At 41.6% G+C, this 25761-nt stretch overlaps 1 protein-coding gene across 1 annotated transcript; it reads left to right on the forward strand.

The window, feature by feature from the left end:
• krt8 (keratin 8) lies at positions 1-25518 on the forward strand. The gene is made up of 10 exons (XM_079402867.1): positions 1-295; positions 18521-18939; positions 22595-22803; positions 23424-23484; positions 23563-23658; positions 23757-23921; positions 24036-24161; positions 24262-24482; positions 24581-24624; positions 24798-25518. Exons 2-10 carry the CDS (start codon positions 18562-18564, stop codon positions 25055-25057), a joined length of 1560 nt encoding a protein of 519 aa, XP_079258993.1. The 5' UTR covers positions 1-295; positions 18521-18561; the 3' UTR covers positions 25058-25518.
• Positions 25519-25761: the final 243 nt, after the last annotated feature.

Raw genomic sequence — 25761 nt, forward strand, 5'->3', positions numbered from 1 at the left:
GTGTCAGAGGAACCGCGAAATGGACACCGTGGTTACCAAAATTAAGGAAACACCAAAAAAAAGGGGAACTCAGTCCAACATCTGCTGGTTACCAATCATGCACATGTCATCTCTAAATCTGTAATTTCCTTCTGAGTCTGAGACAAAAGGCTTGTTTTTGTTCACTATAATCAGAGCTGGTGACTCACGCAGACCACTAAAATGTTTGGTTGATTTTGATGCTACTTCAATTCACATTTAAAGGAGAAGCGCATAGCAAGTTTTAAACTGGAGTTGTATTTTTGATGAAGAAAAAGTGAGTGCTGCTTACCCATGTAGAGTGTTGTCTGTGGTTACCAGGGCATTGCTATGCCAGTGGTGTTCAGAGTGTTCTTTCTGCATGTTGCTAGGTGTTGCTAACTAAGCACATTAGGTGTTCTGTGTAAGCTAAGATATTCAGAGGGTTTTTCTGGACATTGTTATGCAGTTGCTAGGTGTTCAAAGTAGTTTTTCTCGTTGCTAAGTAGTTGCTAGGGTGGTTAGGGGTGTTTTTCTTCACATTGCTATGCAGTTGCTAAGGTATTCTGAGATGTATTTAATGTTACTATGCAGTTGCTGAGGTGTTCAGGGTGTTTGTAGCATTGTTATGCAGTTGCTAGGTGTTCAGATTGTTTTTCTGCACGTTGCTATGCAGTTACTAAGGTATTCTGAGATGTATTACTTTGTAGTTGTTAAGGTGTTTAGGGTGTTTTTGATATTGTTATGCAGTTGCTAGGTGTTCAGAATAATTTTCACGTTGCCATGTAGTTGCTAGGTGTTCTGAGTGTTTTGTTTCTCATATTGTTAAGCAGTTGCTAGGTGTTCATGACAGTTTTTCATGTTGCTATGCAGCTGCTAAGATATTTAGTGTTTTTCTGTATGTTGCTATGCAGTTGCTAAGATATTTAGAGTGCTTTTTCTGTATGTTGCTATGTAGTTGCTGAGGTATTTACAGTGATTTTCTGTGTGTTGCTGTGCAGTTGCTGAGGTATTTAGAGTGTTTTTTCTCTGTTGCTATGCAGTTGCAAAGGTATTTAGAGTGTTTTTTTCTGTATGCTGCTATGCAGTTGCAAAGATATTCAGAGTGATATTTTTCTGTATGTTGCTATGCAGTTGATATGGTGTTCTGAGTAGTTCTTCATGTTGCTATGCAGTTTCTAAGATATTCAGAGTGTTGTTTTCTGTATGTTGCTACACTATGCAGTTGCTATGGTGTTCTGAGTAGTTTTTCATGTTGCTATGTAGTTGCCAATGTATTTGGAGATGTTGTATCATGTTGCTGTGTAGTTCCAAGATATTCAGCGTGTCTTTCTGCATGTTGCTATGCAGTTGCTAATGTATTTGGAGATGTTGTATCATGTTGCTGTGTAGTTGGTATGGTGTTCTGAACAGGTTGTCATATTACAATGCAGTTGCTAAGGTATATTCTGAAAGCCGGAGCCGGTGTCAGCTTTTTGTCATTCAGCAAAGCGCTCTGTGTGTGTCAGTCTTATTTGGTGTTGTCTGTCTTTCAAATATAAAAAGATACCCGAATGCAAGGGCGATTCCAGATCGCGTTTCAGGTTGTGTGTTCGTCCCTGCCCTCGCTATATTACGAGTGGGGACACACACACAATCTGTGCGTGGTTTGCCTGGGTGTGGAGTATGCGGTATCGGCTCTCGAGGGTTGGTCCCGCTTCTCCCGAGGCAGAGCGGCGGCTGCACTCGTGGGGCTCGCAGGCTGATCTGTCTGGTGAGATCTCCTCCCGTATCCGCCAGATCTGGCGCCCCGTCTCTCGTTTGGAAGCGGTCTCTTCCCCCCGAGTCGAGGGCTTGATGCGGCGTCTTTCTTCCTCCGAGGAGGTTGATGTTACGAGCGTTCACGAGGTTTCGCCGCCTCTTTCGCCAATCTGAGGAGCTTTTAGAGGTGGTTACTCGGGCAGTGGCCAAGCTTGACATCAGCTGGTCCCCCTGAGAGCATCTTAGCTGCAGACTAGCCGTTTGGATAAGTGTTTTCGGCGCTCGCAACCGCCACCTCTACACAGAAGCCTTCCGTTTTCCCCGATCTCCACACCGAGGTGTCGAGATCATGGGTGAAACCCTTTTCGTCCCGACCATTCATTCCCTCCGCTGATTATTATGGCAGCGTTAGGGAATTGAATGAGTGCGGGTACAGGGCGATACCGCCGGTCGAGCAGACGCTTGCGAGCTATCTGACTCCCTCGACGGCATTGTCTTTGAAGGCTCCTGCGCTGCCCACTAAGCCTCTGCGTACAACATCTTTTTTAAGTGGGCAGAGGGTATGTGGCAGGGGGCTGCTCGGCGGGCGCACATCCTCCGCATACCAGCTCCTCGCGCAGGAAAGCGCAAAAGGTCCTGACGGACGACCCCCAGGACCGTGGAGGGCGACCCCTACTGGGGTGGAGCGGCTTACACCGCGGTACACGGTGGCCGTCTCCCCCCGGTGCCCTCCGGGGACTTGTCTGCCAACCCTGCCGTTGTCCCAGGGCGCAGCTGGTCCCAGCGAACGTTTATCACAGGTTTTTCTGCCTGTAAGCACAGCGGAGCCGAGAAACTCGCCTCAGCCGCCAGATCACGCGTCTCCTTCCGGTGCGCCGCATGGAGACAGCGGTCTGGCCGTGTCTCTTACACCAGAGGTCAGTCTCGAGAGACTGATTCCCTTAGTAGATCGTTTGGCAGCCTGGCAGTGGCTGCCGAATGTGTCTCGTTGGGTCCTGCATACCATAGCGAATGGATATCGCATTCAGTTCGGCGGGTCATCCCCGCCGTTCAACGGGGTTGTTGTGACTGCGGTCCGCCCCGAGCAGGCTCTGGTGCTGGAACAGGAAGTCGTTACTTTGCTGAGAAAGGTAGCCCTCGAGTTGGTTCCTCCTCACAAAGTTCACACCGGCTTCTACAGCCGGTACTTCATTGTTCCAAAGAAGGATGGGGGGCTGAGGCCCATACTGGACTTGCGTCTGCTGAACCGCTCAGTCAGAAAACTGAAGTTCAAAATGCTCACTGTCAAGCAGGTCGCGTCTCAAATCAGGTCCGAGGACTGGTTTGTCACGATAGACCTCAAAGACGCCTATTTCCATGTCTCCATCCTTCCTTCTCACAGGAAGTTCCTGAGGTTTGCTTTCGGGGGCAAAGCGTACCAGTATCGGGTTCTTCCCTTCGGCCTAGCACTCTCCCCCCGCACTTTCACCAAGTGTGTGGATGCGGCACTGGTCCCGTTGCGACTGCAGGGCATCCGCATACTCAATTATATTGATGATTGGTTGATCCTCGCTCGATCAGAGCGGTTGGCGATTCGGCATCGAGATGTCATTCTCGCCCACATGAAAGACTTGGGGTTAAGACTAAACGCCAGGGAAAGTGCGCTTTCTCCAGCTCAGAGAACCACTTATCTAGGCGTGGTGTGGTATTCGACCACGATGCAGGCTCGGTTGTCCCCTGCTCGGATCGAGTCGATCCTCACGGCAGTCATGAGAGTGCAAGAGGGCCAGTCACTCTCTGTCAAGCAGTGGCAGAGGCTGCTTGGGCTTATGGCAGCTGCGTCCAACGTGATTCCGTTCGGCCTGCTGTACATGAGACCCCTACAGTGGTGGCTCAAGACCAGGGAGGTCTCCCTGAGGAGAGACTCGCTCCGCGCTGTCAAAGTGTCACGCCGCTGTATTCGTGCCTTAGACATGTGGAGGAACCCTTTGTTCTTGTCTCAGGGCCCGGTGCTGGGAGCTCCTTCTCATTTGCGACGGACGCCTCCCTCACAGGTTGGGGTGCGGTCATGAGTGGCCACCCTGCCTGCGGTCTGTGGAGTGGTCGCCACCTGACGTGGCATATCAACTGGCTAGAGATCCTAGCTGTGTTCCGTGCACTCAAGCACTTCCTCCCGGACCTGAGAGATCACCACGTGCTGGTCCGCACCGACAGCACGGCAGTGGTCTCTTACATCAACCACCAAGGAGTCCCAGGGCAAGCTCCTATCACTGAGAGCTATGCACATTCCTGGACATCTCAATGTGGGAGCAGACGTCCTGTCGAGACAGGGGCCGAGGCCCGGGGAATGGATGCTTCACCCCGAGGTGATGAAGCAGATTTGGAGAATTTTTGGCCAGGCACAGGTGGACCTCTTTGCGACTCGAGAGTCAACGCAGTGTCCCCTCTGGTTCTCTCTAGCTCCTCCAGCTCCTCTGGGACTGTACGCTATGGTACAGACTTGGCCGAGGCTTCGTCTGTACGCCTTTCCCCCGATCGCTCTGCTCCTGGGAATTCTGGCGAGAGTGCGCCGGGACGAGGTCAGTCTACTGTTGGTAGCACCGTTCTGGCCGGGCCGAATATGGTTCTCGGACCTGATTTCTCTCCTCGACGGCACTCCGTGGGAAGTGCCCGTCAGGAGGGATCTCCTCTCACAGGCCAGGGGCACTATCGTGCACCCTCGCCCGGAGTTATGGAAGCTTTGGGTGTGGCCCCTGAGGGGGCACAGCTCTTAGCTTCCGGTCTGTCAACCGAGGTTATCGAGACCATCCTCCAATCCAGAGCTCCCTCCACGAGGAAACTGTACGCCTTGAAGTGGAGACACTTCAGTTCTTGGTGCGGGGACCGCCAGGTCGACCCAGTCAACTGCCCGATCCGCGCAGTTCTGGAGTTCCTGCAGGCCCGTTTCTCTGCAGGGTTAACCCATTCCACTAGTAAGGTCTACGTGGCAGCTATTTCGTCATACCATGCCCCTAGTAGTGGCCAGACAGTGGGTAGACACCCCTTAGTTACACGTTTCCTCCGTGGTGCGCTGAGGCCGCCGGTACGCTCCCGCGTCCCTACCTGGGACCTGGCTGTGGTCCTGGAGGCTCTGTGCAAGGCACCTTTCGAGCCTATTGAGGAGATAACTGATAGACTCCTCACCATTAAGACCGCTTTCTTGCGGGCTATCACCTCTCTGAGGAGGGTGAGTGACCTTCAGGCCCTGTCTACGGCCTCTATTGACTTTGCGCCCGGCATGGCGAAAGTGTTTCTCTACCCCCGCGTGGGGTATGTACCTAAGGTCCCATCGGTCGTACCACAGCCAGTAGTACTCCAGGCCTTCTGTCCTCCTCCCTTCAGGGAGCCAGACCAGGAGAAGCACAACTGTACGTGTCCAGTGCGAGCACTGGGCACGTGCATCCACAGGTCATCCCTGTGGAGGAAATCGGACCAACTGCTTGTGTGCTATGGTCCCCCTAAGAGGGTTCTTCCTGCTACGAAGCCCACTCTTAGCAGGTGGATAGTGGATGCCATCTCTCTGGCATACGAGGCCTCTGAGCGTCCCCCGCCGCTGGGAGTCAGAGCGCACTCGACCCGAGGTGTGGCGGCCTCCAAGGCCTTCTGGGCAGGTGTCCCGGTTCAGGACATCTGCAACGCTGCTGGGTGGTCCACGCCCCTGACTTTCGCCAGGTTCTATAACCTCGACATCCGAGCCACTCCAGGCTCATCCGTCCTATTGTCCTGACACCAGGCAGGGAATTGTCAGTCTGGTGGTGTTGGTATCTCGTTCCCAAAGCGTCGCTGGACGCAGCTCGAAGTTCCTGGAAGGGAACGTCTCAGGTTACAGATGTAACCATGGTTCCCTGAAGGGAACGAGACGCTGCGTCCTTCGGCCACACTTCCGGCATCCCTGCCTGCGCTTGCTTCATGACTTGGAGCTGACGCCGGCTCCGCCGCACGCGCTTATATACTTTCTGGTCATGACGTCACCCCGCCCGTGACGCCTCGCCCTCCTTCGGACTGATTACACCTGATATTCAGAGCATGGTCACGCTGATGGCGTTCCCAAAGCGTCGCTGGACGCAGCGTCTCGTTCCCTTCAGGGAACCATGGTTACATCCGTAACCTGAGACGTTTTTTCAGTTTACTGGTTTATGTAAAAGTGATGCAACACTTCTACATACACAACCTGATTTGAGGTTTTATTCATGTTCATAGCAGGAACACTGCAGGATGGGTTCTTTGCAGGATCATTCAGATTTTAACAGTGCTAAAGGATGCGTTGCTTAACTGATTTTGTTGACTAACCTCTTGAGCTCAATCCCTCCTGTTCATAAAGAAGAAAGCAACTATGTTCTGCATTCGCTATGAGGATTACATTCCCCAAAGAGAACATTTAATTGAAGCAAGATCAGCAGATACAAATGTGATAGGCTGTGCGGAAACCACATGCGTGTGCACTTCAGTAGAGACTGACTCACTCCCAACCACAAGCTACTAAGCTAGACCAGAAATGTCATAAAATCCTCCAGCTACAGCTCACTGAGTATCTGAGGTGTTTGCTATCTGACAATTACTACATTAGTGATGCATTAGATTGTGTGAGAAATTACCCCAAGCGCTCCTTTGCTTTTGCCACGTGCACAGTTCTACTAAATGACATAGCCTAAGGAAATGTTGTGGCCGTTTATCATGTTAGACGACACTGAAGCCGCAGAGACAATGAGAGGAAAAAGCAAGTGTTTGTATTTCTCTGTAAAGGTGAGCTTTAAATTCTTCAGAAGTTTCACTAATTTTGGAAGAAAATTTTGGAAGTTTCACTGTTTTTAGGAAGGATAAAACACTGAGCCAAACTGCTTTTCAATGCATATCAGTTCATGTCCAACCAGACAAACTGTTCTGCTACAACTCACTCAACACTAGCGCATTAAAACTGTGCCAACACACAGGCAGACAGTTGAGCGCTCACACAGATACACATGACATTTGTCTTGTGAGTTGTGTATACAGACCTCACACTGATGCGGATGTGTGCTTTCAGAGCTGCCTGGCACACACATACACCGACAAACACTCTCCGCCCACTATAACTAGATCATATTACAGAGTGAATATGTAAGTAAAACATGGCTGAAAAACCACACTCGCTCACGTTTTGCCATGCAACGTGATAAAGGATTCAATAACAATTTTACAGGCAGCATGTATGTGCTCATCTCAGCAACATATTAGCAAATATTATAAATCAGTTGAAGAGTAAATCTGTCAACTTAATCTTAAATCATGGGTGTGTGGTGGTGGGTTGGAATGCTGTAGGTTTTTTTTAACCCTACACTGAAAAAAGAAAAAGAAAATTAATTTTCTTTTTGTTTTCAATGTAGGGTTTTATGGTTTTTCCAGTAAAAATAAATTAAGTAAATAATAAATAAAGTGAAATCTATAAAAAAAAATATATATATATACATATATATTCTTTTTTAATTAAAATGGTCAACAACATTTTTCACAGGGTTTTATTTTATTTATTATTTTTGCTTTTCACATTTTCATACAACATCTGTATCACATGTGACCCGTATTGTATGTGAGGGTAAAAATCTAATTTGGGCCACAATCAGCTGAGGTGTAAACTAAGCTTTGTAAGCATTTGTTAGCCTAAGCTAAATTTCTTAAGCCTAAAATAACAAAAAAGGTGGGCTTTTTTGGCCATGAATCATATATGCATGCAAAGACTGTACTAAGCAAATTTGTAATAAATTTAAGCCTTAAATGTTCAAAACATGCACAGTCATCCACTAAAGTATTATTAGATTCATAACTGCAATTACAAACAATTGTACCTGATCAGTCCAATCTAGATAAAAAGCCAATTAAAGTTCCTCTTTACATAGAGCATAAGGCTCAGAGAAGCATAGAGTCACATATGCTCTTTTGTATTGTGAATAATTTGAGAATTACTTTGAGTTACTCATAATCCTTATTAGAATAATTATAGCATGAAATGAAAGCTGTACTGGTGTCACTAGAGTTCATGTGTGCATTCACCTTGTAACCAGTTTGGCTAGAGTGAAAACAGGAAACCTGTCACAATGCTGCTGGATATTTTGATTTTGTACCAGACAATTGCTGGGCTTCAAAGTGGACATTCACAAAGACTGGAACACATAAAATTACTTAATGTGTTCCTTTTGTAACTTGTAATTTGATGTCTGCAGCTGGGATAAATTATATGACCAAAACAGTTGTTTCTTTCACAAATAAGCGGATATCTGTGTTTCTGGATAACACACTGAATGTCTTTAGAAAGTATTTAGTCATTTTGTTTCTATTAAACATCCAAATGTTTCACCCTTTAATATCATAATAAATTCAATACATTTATGATTGTACCCAGGCGTGATTTCATGTTGGGCCCTCTAGCTACTCTCACAAAGAGGCTAAATCTTAGAAGAGCTGAAGAGTTTGTTGACATCTGGACAGTTTCTCTCATTTTCAGTTTCTGGCCTTATGATCATTTATCTTACATTTCAGCCCTTTTCGTACAGTTGCTTATTTAGTAGGATGGCCTGGTCTGAGCTGTGCTATTTTCCATTTTGTTACATTGGATGTCACAGTACTCTTAGGAAAGTTAAAAACTTTGCCAGCCATTTTATAACTTTCTCCAGGTTTTTTTCCTCTCACTTACATGGTCATAAACTTCCACAGGCGTCTCTTGGTCTCCATAACAGCAGGACTAAATCAGTCTGCTATTGGGGCTGTTTCACCTCAAAAAGTGAGTTATATTTAAGTTAACGTTAAGTATTTAAATCACCAATAGATTCGAAATCTACATGAAGGAGTCAAGACAAAATCCAGACCCAGATGGAATGTTCTTGTTTGCTTTGCTTTGGTTGCCTCATCTGGTCTGATTTTAGGGAAAAATCCTTAGAATTCTTTGGTAAAGTCTTGGAAATGTGTGAGGAAAATAAGCTGAAGAAAAAAAATCAGGCCCAGATGGAATCAGATGGTTTTTGTTGTGATTTGTTGTGTTTCATTTTGTGTTTTGGTATGCTTTGCTTTGGTCTGATTTTGAAGAAGAAAAAAAAAATCTGTAGAAATCTCAAGACAAAATTTAGGCCCTGACAGAATTTGGTGTTTTGTGTTATTTTCATCTTCTGGTCTTATTTTGAAAAAACAAAACAAAAAATAATAATAGAATTCTCAAAACAAAATTCAGGCCTTTGCATTTCAACATCATTGAGATTTAGATTATTTCTTTAGAAAAATCCTTTAATTTGACTTGGCAACCTAGCAGAGAAAAAACATTTAATGGAGAGATGAGCGCTGAGGTCATCTCTAAAGTTCGGCTCAAATCACTGTGGATCATGATGTCATATGATGTTACTGTGCTAAAACACTTCCACCCACATTCCTTCTGTTCCAACCCCGTTATTTGGAAATGGATGACATTTCAGTATAATACTTACATTCTAAGATCGCTTGATGAGCAACAGGATCAGAATTCAGGTTCAGCAGGTTATGATCAGTGTCACTAAATTCGTTTTGCACTGATTTGTTAAGAAACTCATCCAGAAGGTGTGGTGTGACCTGTGACTTGTCTAGCTGATATGCAGGTGCGTATCAGTTTGATTAGCAGGAGGGTGCGGCAGAAAGAGGACCTTAATGTGCTTCTTCTTGAGCCACTCCTTTGTTGCCTTGGCCATGTGTTGTGGGTCATTGTCATGCTGGAATACCCATCCATGAGCCATTTTCAATACCCTGACTGGCTTCAATGCCCTGGCCCTGACGGTACATGGCCCCGTCCATCGTCCCATTGATGCGGTGCAGTTGTCCTGTCCCCTTAGCAGAAAAACACCCCCAAAGTATAATGTTACCAAAAAAAGTGAAAGTGAAGTGACATGTGGCCAAGTATGGTGACCCATACTCAGAATCTTTGCTCTGGTGACTCATACCCATCCAAGTGCACACACACAGTATTGAACACACACCTGGAGCAGTGGGTAGTCAATGCTGCGGCGCCCAGGGAGCAGTTGAGGGTTCGATGCCTTGCTCAAGGGTCTCACCTAAGTTGTGGTATTGAAGGTGTAGAGAGCGTTGGTTATTCAACCCCACCACGTCAATTCCTGCCGGATCTGAGACTCGAACCCGCAACCTTCGGGTTACAAGTCCGACTCTCTATCCATTAGGCCACGACTGCCCCTTCCACCTTCATGTTTGACAGGGGGATGGTGTTCTTGGGGTCATAGGCAGCACTCCTCCTCCTCCAAACACGGTGAGATGAGTTGATGCCAAAGAGCTTGATTTTGGTCTCATCTGACCACAACACTTTCATCTAGTTCTCCTCTATATCATTGGCAAACTTTAGACGGGCCTGTACATGTGCTTTGTTGAGCAGGGGGAGCTTGCGGGTGCTGCAGGATTTCAGTCCTTCACTGCATAGTGTATTACCAATTGTTTTCTTGGTGACTATGGTCCCAGCTGCCTTGAGATCACTGACAAGATCCTCCTGTGTAGTTCTGGGCTGATTCCTCACTGTTCATGATCATTGAAACTCCACGAGGTGAGATCTTGCATGGAGGCCCAGGCCGAGGGAGATTGACATTTATTTTGTGTTTCTTCCATTTGCAAATAATCGCACCAACTGTTGCCACCTTCTCACCAAGCTGCTTGGCGATGGTTTTGTAGCCCATCCAGCCTTGTGTAGGTCTACAATCTTGTTCCTAACATCCTTGGACAGCTCTTTGGTCTTGGCCATGGTGGAGAGTTTGGAATCTGATTGATTGATTGCTTCTGTGGACAGGTGACTTTTATACAGGTAACAAACTGAGATTAGGAGCACTCCCTAATGGACAGCAGCCATATCACCTTGCAGCCCAAGACTGGTTGCCCACTGAAGCTAAGCAGGGTTGAATCCAGTACCTGGATGGGAGACCTCCTGGGAAAACTAGGTTGCTGCTGGAAGAGGTGTTAGTGAGGCCAGCAGGGGGTGCTCACCCTGTGGTCTGTGTGGGTCCTAACGCCCCAGTGTAGTGATGGGGACACTATACTGTAAAAAGCACCTTTCGGATGAGACGTTGAACTGAGGTCCTGACTCTCTGTGGTCATTAAAAATCCCAGAATGTCCTTCGAAAAAGAGTAGGGGTGTAACCCTGGCATCCTGGCCAAATTTGCCCATTGGCCTCTGACCATCATGGCCTCCTAATCGTCCCCATACACTGATTGGCTTCTGGCGCAATATGGCTGCTGTCGCATCATCAAGGTGGATGCTGCACATTGGTGGTGGTTGAGGAGATCCCCCTCACAATGTAAAGCGCTTTGAGTACCCATAAAAGCGCTATATAAATGTAACAGATTATTATTATTATTAATCTCAGTTCCTTACCTGTATAAAAAGACACCCTCATGGGAGCCAGAAATCTTGCTTATTGATAGGGGATCAAATAATTATTTGACTCATTAAAATGCAAATCAATTTATAACGTTTTTGAAATGTGTTTTTTCTGGATTTTTTGGTTGTTATTCTGTCTCTCACTGTTCAAATAAACCTACCATTAAAATTATAGACTGATAATTTCTTTGTCAGAGGGCAAACGTACAAAATCAGCTGGGGATCAAACTACTTTTTTACCCAACTATATTTACTGCTTGCTATTTAAAAACAAAACAAAAAAATAGTTAAAAAAAATGCATTATAAACAACACATTATGGAACAATAAATATGTCAGAGTATGATATGTTTTTATCACATGACCTGATTATTATTATCTTCCGCCATTTTTTGCGCTTTTATTCCAATTTTATGTAAAAATGTCTTAACTTTTCTGCTGTCTGTTTGAGAAGGTGTCAAGTAAGAGATTGTTTATAAAAATTATAGCCAATTCAGTTCATTTTTCCCATTGCACATTCTGCACTATTATGTATGGAAGCCTGTTTCCATCACTAAATAATGCAAAAAAAGGTAATTGAGACTTTTTATCACACAATTCAGACTTTGTTTCTTGAAGTTCTGAGAAAAAAAATTCAGAACTAGAGATATAAACACAGAATTTCAAGATACGATCTGCGAAATATATACACACAATTCTGAGGAAAAAAAGGGATAATTATGAGAAATAAACTAAATTTTGTATATCTAGCAATTCCGAGTTTACATTTCGTAATTTAAGGTGGAAACAACCCTAGTAAAAAAGTAATGTTTTTAAAATACATTTATTTAAACTTTATTTGGAGTACTACTTGCACACAATGCACATTTCTTAATATTAAGCCTCAAATGTGTTTTAATGTCACTATTGGTGAGGATTGTATGATCTTTGAATAATATCGGTCTTTAAAAGCAAGATATTTAAAAGTGTACCTGAAGTATACTTGCAGTAGTTCCACTTTAGCACAATCAAATCTACTTAAATTGCATTAACTTATTTGAACAATGCTACCACAGAGATTGATTTTTTTTTTATCTCGTCCAAGTCAAGTATAACCCTCCCTTTATTTGTAGACACACCCACAGAAACCGGGCACAGGCTGCAGAAATAGCTCTGAGTTGTAGAAACTCTGAATTATGAACTCGCAGTTTCCAATAATACTGCAACGGTTGAAATTCTTCCATGGATTTCCCATGCAATCCAAAAATATCCATGTCCTAACCAGAGAGAGGCTGCATTCCCCGTCATATTCATTTCATATGCTAAGTTACTTTAGAGAGGAAGGATATCATGTCTGCTATTGTCAGGAGTGAGAAATCTCCACCCAACGACCAAATACTGCATTCAAAAGGCATTCATAAACATATCAATCAGTTGTATCAAAATTTCAAATTTTCAGCTAAAGTAGCTGCATTAAAGCTACTTAAAGGGGAAAAATATCATGTGACCTCAAAATGTCACCAATCAGAATCAAGCGTTTCAGAGAGCCGTGTAATAAAAAAATACAGTAAATAATTACTTAAATGTTTGCACGTTTCAGTGTTTGTACACTACACTAAACTTGTTTTTACAGTCCATATTATTTTTAGCAGTTTGTGTTACATGCACAACTTCCTGCCATATCTAACATACCAGAGTACATTCCAGGTGAGAGATTTATGAGTTTGAAATGTTTGAAGTAACTTTGCCCTCAGCGATAACGTTTTTCCTCATCAGCACACTTCAACATACATAACTATGAAAATATGCATGTGTTTTACAAACTGACAAAGAAAGAATTAAAGTGAATCAACTTCCAAGTAAATTACACTTTCTTTTCCAGGGCAAGATTTTTTTTCAATTTTTTTTTTTCCATTTTTTCTATATCTTTTATGAACATTTATATGACAAGCCTTTTCTTGTTTTTATCATGTAATGCAAGCTATTCTCGTAACAAACTTGCGCAAACTGCTTATTTCCCACATATATTTTGCTTGATGATAATCTTCCTAGTAATCACGGCATCTCTTCAAAAGCCTCCATGGTAACGTTTCAGATTTTATCATCCAATCACTGTGTAGCAAGCAGAGGCCAGGAAACATGAATCTGTGTCAGTAGTAGTTTGAGTTCTGTGGTAACCCTACTGCCATGACAACTAGGGGTGTGTTCTCTGGTCAGGTGGCCATTGGGGAAGAACTGAGCAGACATGCAGAAGTAGCTCAACCACTGAAAGCCACAGAATATTTCACTGCTGAGGAATCTTGCACTCCATTCTTTCTCAGTCCTAATATCAGGTTGCAGCTTTTTCAACAAATGCTGCAGATGTTTTGTGCTTAGACTCATGGAGATTGAAATTGGAGGTTGTCTGAAAATATCTCAAGTTTTTGGCATTTTTACAGTGCCTTGGTCATCCTAAGGCGTTTGGGATTTATCTAATGCCTGAATTTGTTTTTACTCACAATCAATTCACAACAATGAGTGAACATGTGGCCACACTATAGACTTTGTGTTCATTTCTTCCATTCGAGTGAGAGTGTTTGGGGCCAGCTGACATATGTGTCATTTGTCTTTTCTGCCTTTTTTAATACATTTTGTACATCTTTTTTTCAATACCTGATAGACTTACATATTTGGTTTTCTGTGGTGTATTCTACATTATCTTAAATATTGATGATTTGTCATCAAGGTAATGTTATATAGAGGGCAAACAGATGATGCTTTGTCAAATTTGCAAAAATGACTTGTGATAGTCTTTAACACAACAGTATGAATAAACTACAAACCAAGCAATAATTTATGCATCATATGCCATAGCCCCCCCCCCCCCCCCCAGTGAAAATCACATTTTGTAATAAACGTATTATGAACACCAAAAATTGAAAAGAAAACTTTTATTTGAAAATATCAATATTTCAGTTTTGATACTGAAAATATCAAGAAATACTTAAAAAATAATAATAGATTGTTCTGTGATGGGCCAGTGAAAATCAGAAGTGATGGATTTATTGTTTGAGGCTTATAAGCATATTTCTGTTTTACGATCAGTGAATTCTGAATGTTTACAGTACTGTTCAAAATTTAGAGTTGGTACAATTGTTTAATATTTTTGAAAGAAGTCTTTTAAGACTGCATATATTTGATTTAAAAAAAATACAGTAAAACAGTAATATTGTGAAATATTATTACATGAACTATTTTCTGTGTTAACATATTTTATAATAGCATATATAATATAATAGCAAAAATAAGCAAAGCTGAATTTTCAGCATCATTACTTCAGTCTTCAGTGTTACATGATTCTTCAGAAATCATTCTAATATGCTGATTTGCTGCTCAAGAAACATTTCTTATTATTATCATCGTTGCATTATCAAACAGCTGTGCTGCTTAATGTTTATTAAAACAGATATTATAGAGACATCATATACTGTTTCCTGCATTCTAATTACTAACACAGAAGCCATAGAGTGTGACATCACATCCTGTCCCCCGCATTTGACACAGGGTAAGTAATTTAGCATGACATCTAGAGTGACACACCTTGAGGGAGTGATCAGAGAGCAAGTCGTATGTGTTTTGGGTGTAGTGGGGTGTCTCCGATTTCACAAAGATAATCGAACACAGTATGTGCTGAGCGGAAGAAACCATTCACCAGTGAAGCAAAATTAAAGCATTAAGCAACATTGAAATCTGAACCGTGAAAGCATCAAATATCATTGTTTCTCACAATACAAAGTTCACACTACACATTATTCTCTGCTGGGGTGTGAAGTTATTGTCAAAAGGCCATATTCAAAGGGCTCAGCTGATTCAAACAGTATAATTCACTGTGATCAGATACAATCAAAGCTCAAGTTAGAGTGAATCAATTAGATTGTCAAGCGTATACAGAGTCAAGCACAGCAGGAATATCAGGTTGCAAATGTATGATGAAATCCTCATTGAACATGATTCATAACTGATGTTCACTGCAGCATTAAATGCTGGTTTTCTGTCTGGCTGTCACAAAAAGTGACACTGTCTGTCACCATACCTGCGTGAAAAGAGGAATCTTATAACTAAGCAATGTTCTGGGCAGGGACTTGCAGATTCATAACTCTTGGTTTTGTTTTCATGTTGATTATGAGATAAGATACAGGGAATGACAACAAAATGCCAGGGAGAGTTCAGAACAGAACAGACACACCTGTTTTTACATTTAGAGAATGTTTGAAAACATTCCACTAGTAACTACTAGTTATGGTACACTTTGCGTTCTTCGCTTAGTGGGGTTCAAGGAAAAAGATGAGACAGAGAGACATTGTTGTAATTCTGAGATCCATTTTCACTCTCTGAGTAGAGAGTGTGAGTCATAGGCACATTGGTTTACAAAAATATCTTAGTGACAGTGGCATGAATGCTTCCTGCAGGGCTGTCCTTAAGAAAGCCACTTTCAAAAGCTGGTACAAATGGCTACAAACAACTTGGGAATTTAATTGGTCCCACATCTTAGCAAAACAATCATGTTCTTGGTATTTTGTCATGTTTCTGGTAAAATATCAGATATACTCTTAAAACATGATACATTTGCTTGAGAAGCAATAATGTAGTTCTCCATAATAATGTAGGCTTCAGAGAATTTCAGAGAGTATGTATTCATTTTATTTTATTAAACCACTGACAAATTATTTGGTAACACTTTATTTCGATAGTCCACTTTAGACATTCTACTAACAGTAAGTAACTTTGCAACTACATGTCAACTAGCAATCATTAGAGTATTAGTAGACTGTCTGTTTAATATCTTCTAACACTTTATTTTGATGGGTCCACAACATACAACATACTGACTATTAGAAACTTTGCAAGTATATGTCAACTTACTCTGCTAACCCTAAACCTACCCTAACAGTCCACTCTGAGAGTTAGTAGACATGTAGCTGCAAGTTAATGAGAATTAGTTGACATGTCGTTGACACATAGTTACTTATAGTTAGTAGAATGTCTAAAGTGGACTATCGAAATAAAGTGTAACCAATTATTTTGCTTTGTTTTATATATTTAATAATAATAATAATTATTATTATTATTTATAAATAAGACTAGTTTAATTTTATTTTACTTCAACTCACTGACAAATTATTATTATTTGTTAGTGTTTTTATATTATATGATAATGTGTTTTATATTAATAATTATTTGAACATTTATGGGAAAATATACTTAAAATGAAAAAAAATCATGAAAAGCAATATTTTAGTTTACTAAATAAGACTTCAGAGAATTTATTTTACTTAAACCACTGACAAATTATTATTTTTTTTTTATTTAATAAATTATTATTGTTGTTATTATTATCATCATCATTATTATTATTATTATTATTTTAATTATTCAAGAAATATTAATAATTATTATTGTTATTTTAACATTTATGGGAAAACAGACTTTGTTTGTTTGTTGTTTATCAATGTGTATATAATTTTGTTCCCTTTGTAAAGTCACATTCCATAAATGAATGGGACTTGATTGCATTGCTTTTTTTTTTGCTTTCTTTTCAGGGAGCTATATGATAATAAATAAATAAATTATCTTGTTAATTGTTTGGATATTGTGAAGTCCAAAGTTATTATCAGGGCATGCCTGAAAATAAAGCCGTATTATATCTGCATGGAAAAAGTGAGCCTGATCAGGTTTTCCCTGGTTCCTCTCAAAAACAATAGCCGGGATTCTGCAAACTTAAGAAAGGCCAGCGCCTTAAGATATTATGAATCCATGACTGTAAACCAGTGAATAAGATTAAAGCAGAGGGGATCTCAAGATACTGCTGATTAAATCAGTAATATTTCTAAAAGCTCTTGTATCATCCAATAATGAAAGAGAGCAGACACTCAGAGAGAAAACATTTGACACGTGCACTACAGCAGGCCATCCCATTTCTGTGGAAACCGTTTAGGTTCTGTAAGTTCTCTGACTTAATTAACATTATTAACTTCAATAATGAGGCTTTTTTTAAAATGTAACAGCACATGCCACACCTGATGACCCAACTATAGAAACACCTGGTGATGAAATCAGAGTGGTCAATGGAAAGGATTGTGCTGGAGGAACAGGTCAAGGCAGAAACAGTTTTGTTTGAGCAGATACTGCAATGCTTAGAGAATTAACAAGAATTCCAGTGCATTGGTGTGGTCACCTAGAAGCATCTGGAATATCCAATGGTGATTGAATCAAAAAAAGACATAACAGAAAAAAAGTCACATACCTGTAAAGAGACAGATTTAATGGGTTTAAAATGGCACGTTTAATGATTTGCACTCTTATCTTTTAACAAACTAAAACTGGAGAAGTCCCAAACTTATTAAATGGCTTTCCCAAAACTCAAACTCAGAGCCTTCATCACCTTTAAGCCATGTTTTAAAACACAAGCCTCTGGTTATTTAACTATAAAGCCAGAAAGACCATAAACCTGGTTAAATTTAGGAGGTCTCTGGATTCGAGAGGGCTTCAGGACCTTAGGGGTAGACTTTGAAACCTGATGACTTTTGCCTGCCGTCACCTGAGAAACAGTTGGTGGCCTCCATGATGTAAGACAGTTTCAAATAGGTTTGCTTATAGTCCAGTCTGTAAAGTTATGATTTGCAAAGTATTACAGTATGTAACATACTTAATTTTCCACTATGTTTAGCTCAACTGTATGAAGTCTTTGGGTTACCATACAATATTTGTATGGATTTAAATGTTGTATCACTGGAGATAATGCTAAAGCACAGCTGGACATCACTTGCTCCACTTTGTGCACCTTGCAGTGCTCAGAGATAAAACATGTCAGCTGTCAGAGGTTTAAAGTGAAATTTAACACCTTCCAGATGTCTTATTTGTATAGGCAAATCCATAGTTGCATGCTATTCCAGTGTGACATATTGGCTTTTAGATGCTGTTGCAGCATTAGAGTACTTTAGTTCCAGTGTTTAATATTATTGACATAATAATATTTGTTCACACTCTGTATTTTGGATTTTATCAAAGCGATCCATGCTTTGACAGAACAAGTAATATATAGGCTATTAACCAGAATTATCCAAAGAAAAGGGGAAACTACAGAAGCCATTTTATTTTTTCAACCATTAACATTTCATAAAAATATTTGTTTTTAGTCATATTGAATTACAAAAACATCCATTTACTGGTTAGGCTAGGAATGCAGGGATACGAGTGTTGAATTTCAACCACACCCACCTTCTACACCTAAGCAACGGCCAATCAGAGCCTCCTTTTGGCTCCTCCCATTTAGCAGCACATATAGTAGGAGGCAGAGTCTGCTGTTCTCTATCTGCTCGAGTTTCTCCAGCACAGCAGACAAGGCTCATATCTGCTGCTCTCGCTCCCCCTGCTCCAGGTTATTCTCTACCAGCACAAGACAGAAAACACATCAGCAGGATGTCGTTCACCAAAAAAACCAGCTACACTGTGAAGTCCTCTTCCTCTGGATCTGCCCCACGCAGCTTCAGCAGTATGTCCTACTCCGGCCCCAGCGTCAGCCGGCAGAGCTACAGTGCGCGCAGCTCCTATGGAGGTGCCAACCGTGGCATGGGAGGTGGCAACTACATCAGCAGCTCTTCAGCCTACGGTCTTGGCATGGGAATGGGAATGGGCATGGGTACCGGTGTCGTAGCACCCATCCAAGCAGTCACCTTCAACAAGAGCCTCCTGGCACCTCTGAACCTGGAGATCGACCCCAATATCCAGGTTGTCCGTACCCAGGAGAAAGACCAAATCAAGACCCTCAACAACCGCTTTGCTTCCTTCATTGATAAGGTTGGTTCAAAGTTTCTTTCCTTGAAGTTTTCTTAGTCAAATAGTTTCCAGGTATGAGTCAAACTAAAGGTCGTAACAGCCCAGAAAAATGCCCCAAGACTGCATGTTCTTGCTTAAGAAGTTAATCTAGTGTGGTACCTAAAATATATGTGAGATTGGATACGTTCTCATCAAAGAGAAAGAAACTAGACTTATGGAAAGTGGAGAAAAGGGTGTGTACATGGTCAGAGTGCGAGGGCTTTTAATTTGAATGGGATGCACTGAAGCTCTTCTGAAACCCTTGTGGAGAGTCCACACCCAAAAAAGGACATCCTGCAGGACATGAAACCTTTTATCTGCATATCAACATTGTTAAATTATTACAAACTCTTACATTTCCAAACAAAAATGATCCGTATTTGAAGAAAAGATAGTCACATACCTAGATAGTTAATACTTAATTTGAAGAACTGGGGTCATGTTCTGGACAGGTTACGAAACAGCGTTCAACAAGAGGAGGAAATATTCTGCCACACTTTTAAGCCTTTGAGTCTTTTGTGCCCTTCCTCTTAACTATAATAGTCTACTTTGCATTACATTATTTGATTAAAACACACTGTTTTGAATGAGAGCTGATTAGTAAAGTCAGCTGGCTCAGTGACACATTTACTGTAATCTAATTGTGTGTGCAATGTTCACCTTGAGCTGTTAAAGTTTTATCACTGAATTATTTGCTCTCCGCCCACCATTTACACATTCTTTTAAGACTCCAGCAGATCTGGTCTCTTCCTGCTGTCCCTTGAATATTAACCTGTTACCCTGCGCCCCTATTTTTGAGCATTTTGTAAAAAACGATATAACCAAATAAAAATGTCTGTAGCTCTTGAACCCTAAGGTCTATATTTAAAAATCTGGTGTTGTTTGAAACTAGACACTTGATCCTTTGTTACTCTAGAGTCATAATAACTCAAAATTAGTATAGCAATAGAGTAAAACAAGGTAAAATATACATGAAATTGACTCGCGATATGTTTTAATGAAGCTCACTAAGGGAAAAATGGATGAGACTTTCATGCCAAAGGCCTGAAAACACCATAAAGATAAAGCTGAACATCTGACCATGTTTTGATTCAAATTTGAGGATGATACTCCCAAAAATGTAGTTTCTGTAAGCTTTTATTTAAAAAAAATCTAGGCGTCCTTTCAAAAAAGCCATTTGGAGACCCCAAATAGACACTTTGTAAACAAATGTCCAAATGAGTCAAAACTACATAATACATATATGTATATCAATTCAGAACTGCTCTGCCCACCAAAACACACAATAAAAAACTATTTCTGAACAGCATTTGTAGTGCTGACTCATTTAGTCATTTGGTTAGTCTACAAATGGCATTTTTGAAAAAAAACGCCTAAATATTTCCTGAAATAAAATATGAAATAATAAATTTTTTATAGGTAAAGACTTACAGAAAGTACATCTTTATGGTATTTCATTTCAAGAAAAGCTTTGGAAAAGTCATTTGGATATTTTATTTCAAGAAAAGTCTAGGAATCCTTTCAAAAATGCTATTTAGAGACTCCATAAGACACTGCATACTACATATGTATATCAATTCAGAACTGCTCTACCAATGAAACCACAAAAAAACACAAAACTATTTCAGAATTTGAACATAACTAAACAGTCTTTATTCTGAACAATTCCAATAATGAAAACAGTGAACCAAAACAGATTTGATCATTTTTGAACTAGTGAAAACACAAAACATGCAAAATTCATTGTTTTTACAACATTTGTATTTTTTATTTATTTTATATGGTGAATATTATGAATATTACTATTTTACTAATATAGTAATAGATTACTATTACTAATATTACTAAATAATAATAAAAAAAAACTATTTACAGTATTTACAGTGGAGGAAGACGCTCTAGCAGCCACTAAAATGGTTTTTTTTCTGACCATCTGGATTCACCAGACCTCTGAAAAGACAGGGAAGAGTGAGAGAAAAAGAGTGAGAAAGTGTGTAAGCAAAACAAATCAAACTTGCAACACTGTTTACATTTTGTACACACACACACACACGCGCGCACGCACACACACACACACAATAACCGGGACATACCCACAAACAAACACACCCACCCACCCACACGAACAAAACTCATGTAATCCCCTCATATTATCCCTCTCCGTTGTCATTTTTAGAATCTAAAACAGCTAACATGAAACAAAAGCTGCAAATACATGATAAAGACACATAAACATTCAAGAGGAGGGTGGAGACACTTACGTGCTAATGCTATCCACGCTTCCCAGCGATCTCAGCGCGTATTCGGCTACTAAATTAGCCATTTTTCTCCCCACGTCCTCCAAAACACCACCAAACGCCACAGAAACACTTCTCAAGTCGAAGATCCACGATGGAGAGATTCAGATGTGAGCTTTGGACAACATCTGTTCGCTGATAGCCAGTCTGTGTAGCGCTGCGACGCCATTATGTGTACGCTTCATGCGTAACCCGAGAGCGCACGAAAACACACGGACAATACGCCGAGCTATTCTCTAAACAATCTTACGTAAACTATTCAAACTGTCAATCACTTTAAACGTCCTTGTGGTTGGCTAACACTTCCATCCATCAAAACTGTGCTGGCGAGGCATTGGCTGGGTTCAAACACCCCTATTGTGATGTGTCCGGATTGACACCTCGCTGACCCATTCACGGACGCGCTTACTGTCCCGGGTTATAACAGCTCCTGCGATTGAAGGAGAGAGACGAGGGAGGGCTATTCTTACTCGGAAGAGACGATTCTGCTGGAAATAGATGGCGTTTCAAAGCTGGAATACGAATTATAATCGATATTTATTGGAAAATGGACGCTATCGATAACTATAACTCGAATCGCTTATGTAAACAAAGGAGGATCTATCGTGTTTTCCCCTATTTTTTCGTTGTTTTGGATTAAAAAGTGGATGCATTTTGAAGAGTGGACCCTTCTCTTGAAATGTATGCTGGTGTGTCTTGGAATAGTCTGAGCTGACCAGCGCTATTGGCGATCAAACGTGAGTACTGCGGTTCGCTTTGTTCATTTTAAATGGCCGGTCTTTCAGCATTTCTGTTAACCCTTTCCTCTCTGGTGTATTGATTTCAAAAACAAGCTCACATCGTTAATCTTGAGTGTTTTAGCTTTCAAATGATATATAGTTAATGATAATTGATTGAATATTGTTCTAAAACAAAGGTAATAAAAAGTCCGACCACGCCCGACCACGCCCTTCCGGCCCGCCCGCGGGCCGATGCGGGTTAACAGGTTAACTACATAGTCCAATCTCCAAAAAGTAAATTCCACAGGATAAGTACAGCTCTACTCACCCTTCCTGATGTCCTACTGGAATATGCGTCACAATTTCCAAGGGAATATAATGTTATAAACTGAAAACTTGTGGATTTCTCGTTATTTAAAGAAAACACTGGTTTCCTTTGTGAAGAAGCAATATGTTGACATATGGTCTCACTTATGTGAGCTGGCGCCGAACCATGATTTCAAAATGACTTTGCGGCATCGGTCTGGGGCGTTGCTCTCTGAAGCTGCGCTTACTGCCAAGTATGGTTTTCATTTGTGCCTTGATTGAGACAAAACCTCTATTCTCATCTTGCCAATGTAGGTACGTTTCCTGGAGCAGCAAAACAAGATGCTGGAGACAAAATGGAGCCTTCTTCAGAACCAGACGACCACACGCTCCAACATCGACGCCATGTTCGAGGCCTACATCAACAATCTGCGCAGACAGCTCGACAGCCTTGGCAATGACAAAATGAAGCTGGAGGCTGACCTGCACAACATGCAAGGCCTTGTTGAGGACTTCAAAAACAAGTACGTACAATGGCTTTCACATAAGCCTCATTTTAATCTGGCTGGACGTTTAGTCTGGGGGATGGACAGCGCCCCCGCATTATCAAAGGAGGATTTTGTGGTGCATTTAAGCGTTCCCAGAATAAATGAGGCTCTACAAATTCGAATTGAGGGAAAACATGTTTAAAGGTCTGATGGGAATAAACTCAATTCATTATCCAATGTGACTTATGTAACTGATACAGAAACTACATGGTTGCTGTAGTCACTCCCTGGTATACCTGCCCATTGTCCAACCTTTTTGAGACTGGAATCATATTGTAGGCATTTCAGTGATCTACATAATATCCCATTGAAAAAAACCATGTTGGTGCTTTAATTAAATGGGCGTCAGCATGAGCCAGATAGATTACAGCTATTGAACAAACATCTACACAGCACCTTTCATGGATCTCTAAACAAATCTGATGGGCCGATTAATGCTAAGACCCATGGGAGACACCGAACTGAATTCAGAAAAACCTGATAAGCATTTTTTTTCTACAAAAATGGAACACTGCTGCCCCCTAGTGTACAAAACCCATTTATAAACGATTCAGACAATGAGTTTAACCAATGTCATTTTCTTCACTTCTCTTCAGGTATGAGGATGAGATCAATAAGCGCACAGAGTGTGAGAACGAGTTTGTGCTCATCAAGAAGGTTCGTAGATTGTCTCTTACTACTCATAAACACTTACTTTAATCTTAATGATGATTAAATTATGTTTGCTTATCATAGGATGTCGATGAGGCCTACATGAATAAGGTTGAGCTGGAGGCTAAACTGGAAAGCCTCACAGATGAGATCAACTTCCTCAGGCAGATCTTTGAGGAGGTAAATTAAAGCTAGAGATTCCCACCAAACATATAGCTTACTTACTTATGACAAAACGCCTTTTGATAATGTCGTGCTCTCTTGTTGTGAACTTGTAGGAGATCCGTGAGCTGCAGTCTCAGATCAAGGACACCTCAGTCGTTGTGGAGATGGACAACAGCAGGAATCTCGACATGGACGCCATCGTCGCTGAGGTCCGTGCTCAGTATGAAGACATCGCTAACCGAAGCCGTGGTGAGGCTGAGATGTGGTACAAGTCCAAGGTATGCTCTCTTTTAATCCAAACTCTAAAGTCTTAATCTAGTTGTTCAAAACAAAGTTTACTATTGAGGTGCATGAGATATTAAATCTTGCACTTCGTATGTTCTGTTCCTCAGTACGAGGAGATGCAGACATCTGCCACTAAATACGGTGAAGACCTTAGATCAACAAAGACAGAGATCGCTGATCTTAACCGCATGATTCAGAGACTGCAGTCCGAGATCGATGCTGTAAAAGGACAGGTATGCAACTACACAAACAAAAAATGTAGAATATGAAGTTTGTTTTGTAAGGTAACAGGAGTTAGGAGTGAAACTTAACACATATTTCTTGTTTCGATAGCGCGCCAACCTGGAGAACCAGATCGCAGAGGCAGAGGAACGTGGTGAGTTGGCCGTGAGAGATGCCAAGGCCCGCATTAAGGACCTGGAAGATGCCCTTCAGAGAGCCAAGCAGGACATGGCCCGCCAGATTAGAGAATATCAGGACCTGATGAACGTCAAACTCGCCTTGGACATTGAGATCGCCACATACAGGAAGCTCCTGGAGGGCGAGGAGGACAGGTGAGTCAATGAAATGCATGCTTGCTGTGAGACCTAGATCTCTATTTTAGAGATAAAGTTCAGAGTCTCATTACTTCTTGTTCACTCTTTTCCAACAGACTGGCAAGTGGAATCAAGACCATCAATATCTCAAAACAGAGCTGTAAGTTTGACTCTTTATCACAGAGAACACTAATGAAAAGCCCAGCATGGGATGTTCTTGTATCATGGACATTTCGTGCTGGTCTTTTCAGGGTTCGGGTACATGACAATTCTTATAATTATATGAAATGCAGGAGATCCCAAACTAATTTCTTCATGTTTCTGTCCCGATAGCAAGCTATGGCGCTTATCCTATGGAAAGTGCAGGCAGCGGCTATAGCAACTACTCTAGTTATTCCAGTGGCTACGGTGGCGGACACAGTGGCGGCTACAGCTCTGGCAGCGGCTACGGTGGCGGATACAGTGGCGGCTACAGCTCTGGTAGCGGCTACGGTGACACTGTCTCTCAGACCAAGAAGAGCGTTGTGATCAAGATGATCGAGACCAAGGATGGCAAAGTTGTGTCTGAGTCCTCTGAGGTTGTCCAAGATTGAGCGAGTCCCCTTCCCCAATTCTGTCCTCTAAACCTCACGCCTCCTATGCATTCCTGATCTTCCCTCTCAACCGTTATGACTGCGGCAGGTCCAAGGCACTAATGCAGCCATAACCAGATTGTAAAGCAATAAACCATTCACACTGACCCAAGAATTTCAGAGGGACCAAATACTCTCACTGCTCTTGTCGTGCCTTAATCCACATCACTAAAAACTCACACCCTCAGGCCACTGCCCAACAATACTGTCTTCAGATCTTACTTTGCACAACATGGCCACGTGTGTAGGCTGGACAATCCTCGATGTGCCACTAACATGAGCTAGCCATTTAGCTGAATTATTTAGTAGAGACTGTCATTTCATTGTACTCTGACAATTAAGAGAGACGTTGCCCATTGTGTATCCTGTTTTCTGAGGTGCTGTTTTTGCTACCAAAAATAAAGTGTTTACTTAAAACTTGTCTTTATGTCTTTTATCGTGTTAATTAACTAGCCTCTGTACAAACACAACCTGCAAAGACATTTCAGAAAGCTAAGGGCTCTCGGTTTGATCTAGACAAAAATAATTCTGAAATATTAACAAGCAATCAATATTATTCTGAGTAAATAAAAAAAAATTCTGTGCTATTCTTGGGGGCGGGTTTAAAAGAAACTAAATCGATTCCCAATGTGTTCCTGACTCCTAGAGGTTCATGGTGGAACTGC

Source organism: Barbus barbus, assembly GCF_936440315.1.
Source record: "Barbus barbus genome assembly, chromosome: 41".
Classification (NCBI taxonomy): Eukaryota; Metazoa; Chordata; class Actinopteri; order Cypriniformes; family Cyprinidae; genus Barbus; species Barbus barbus.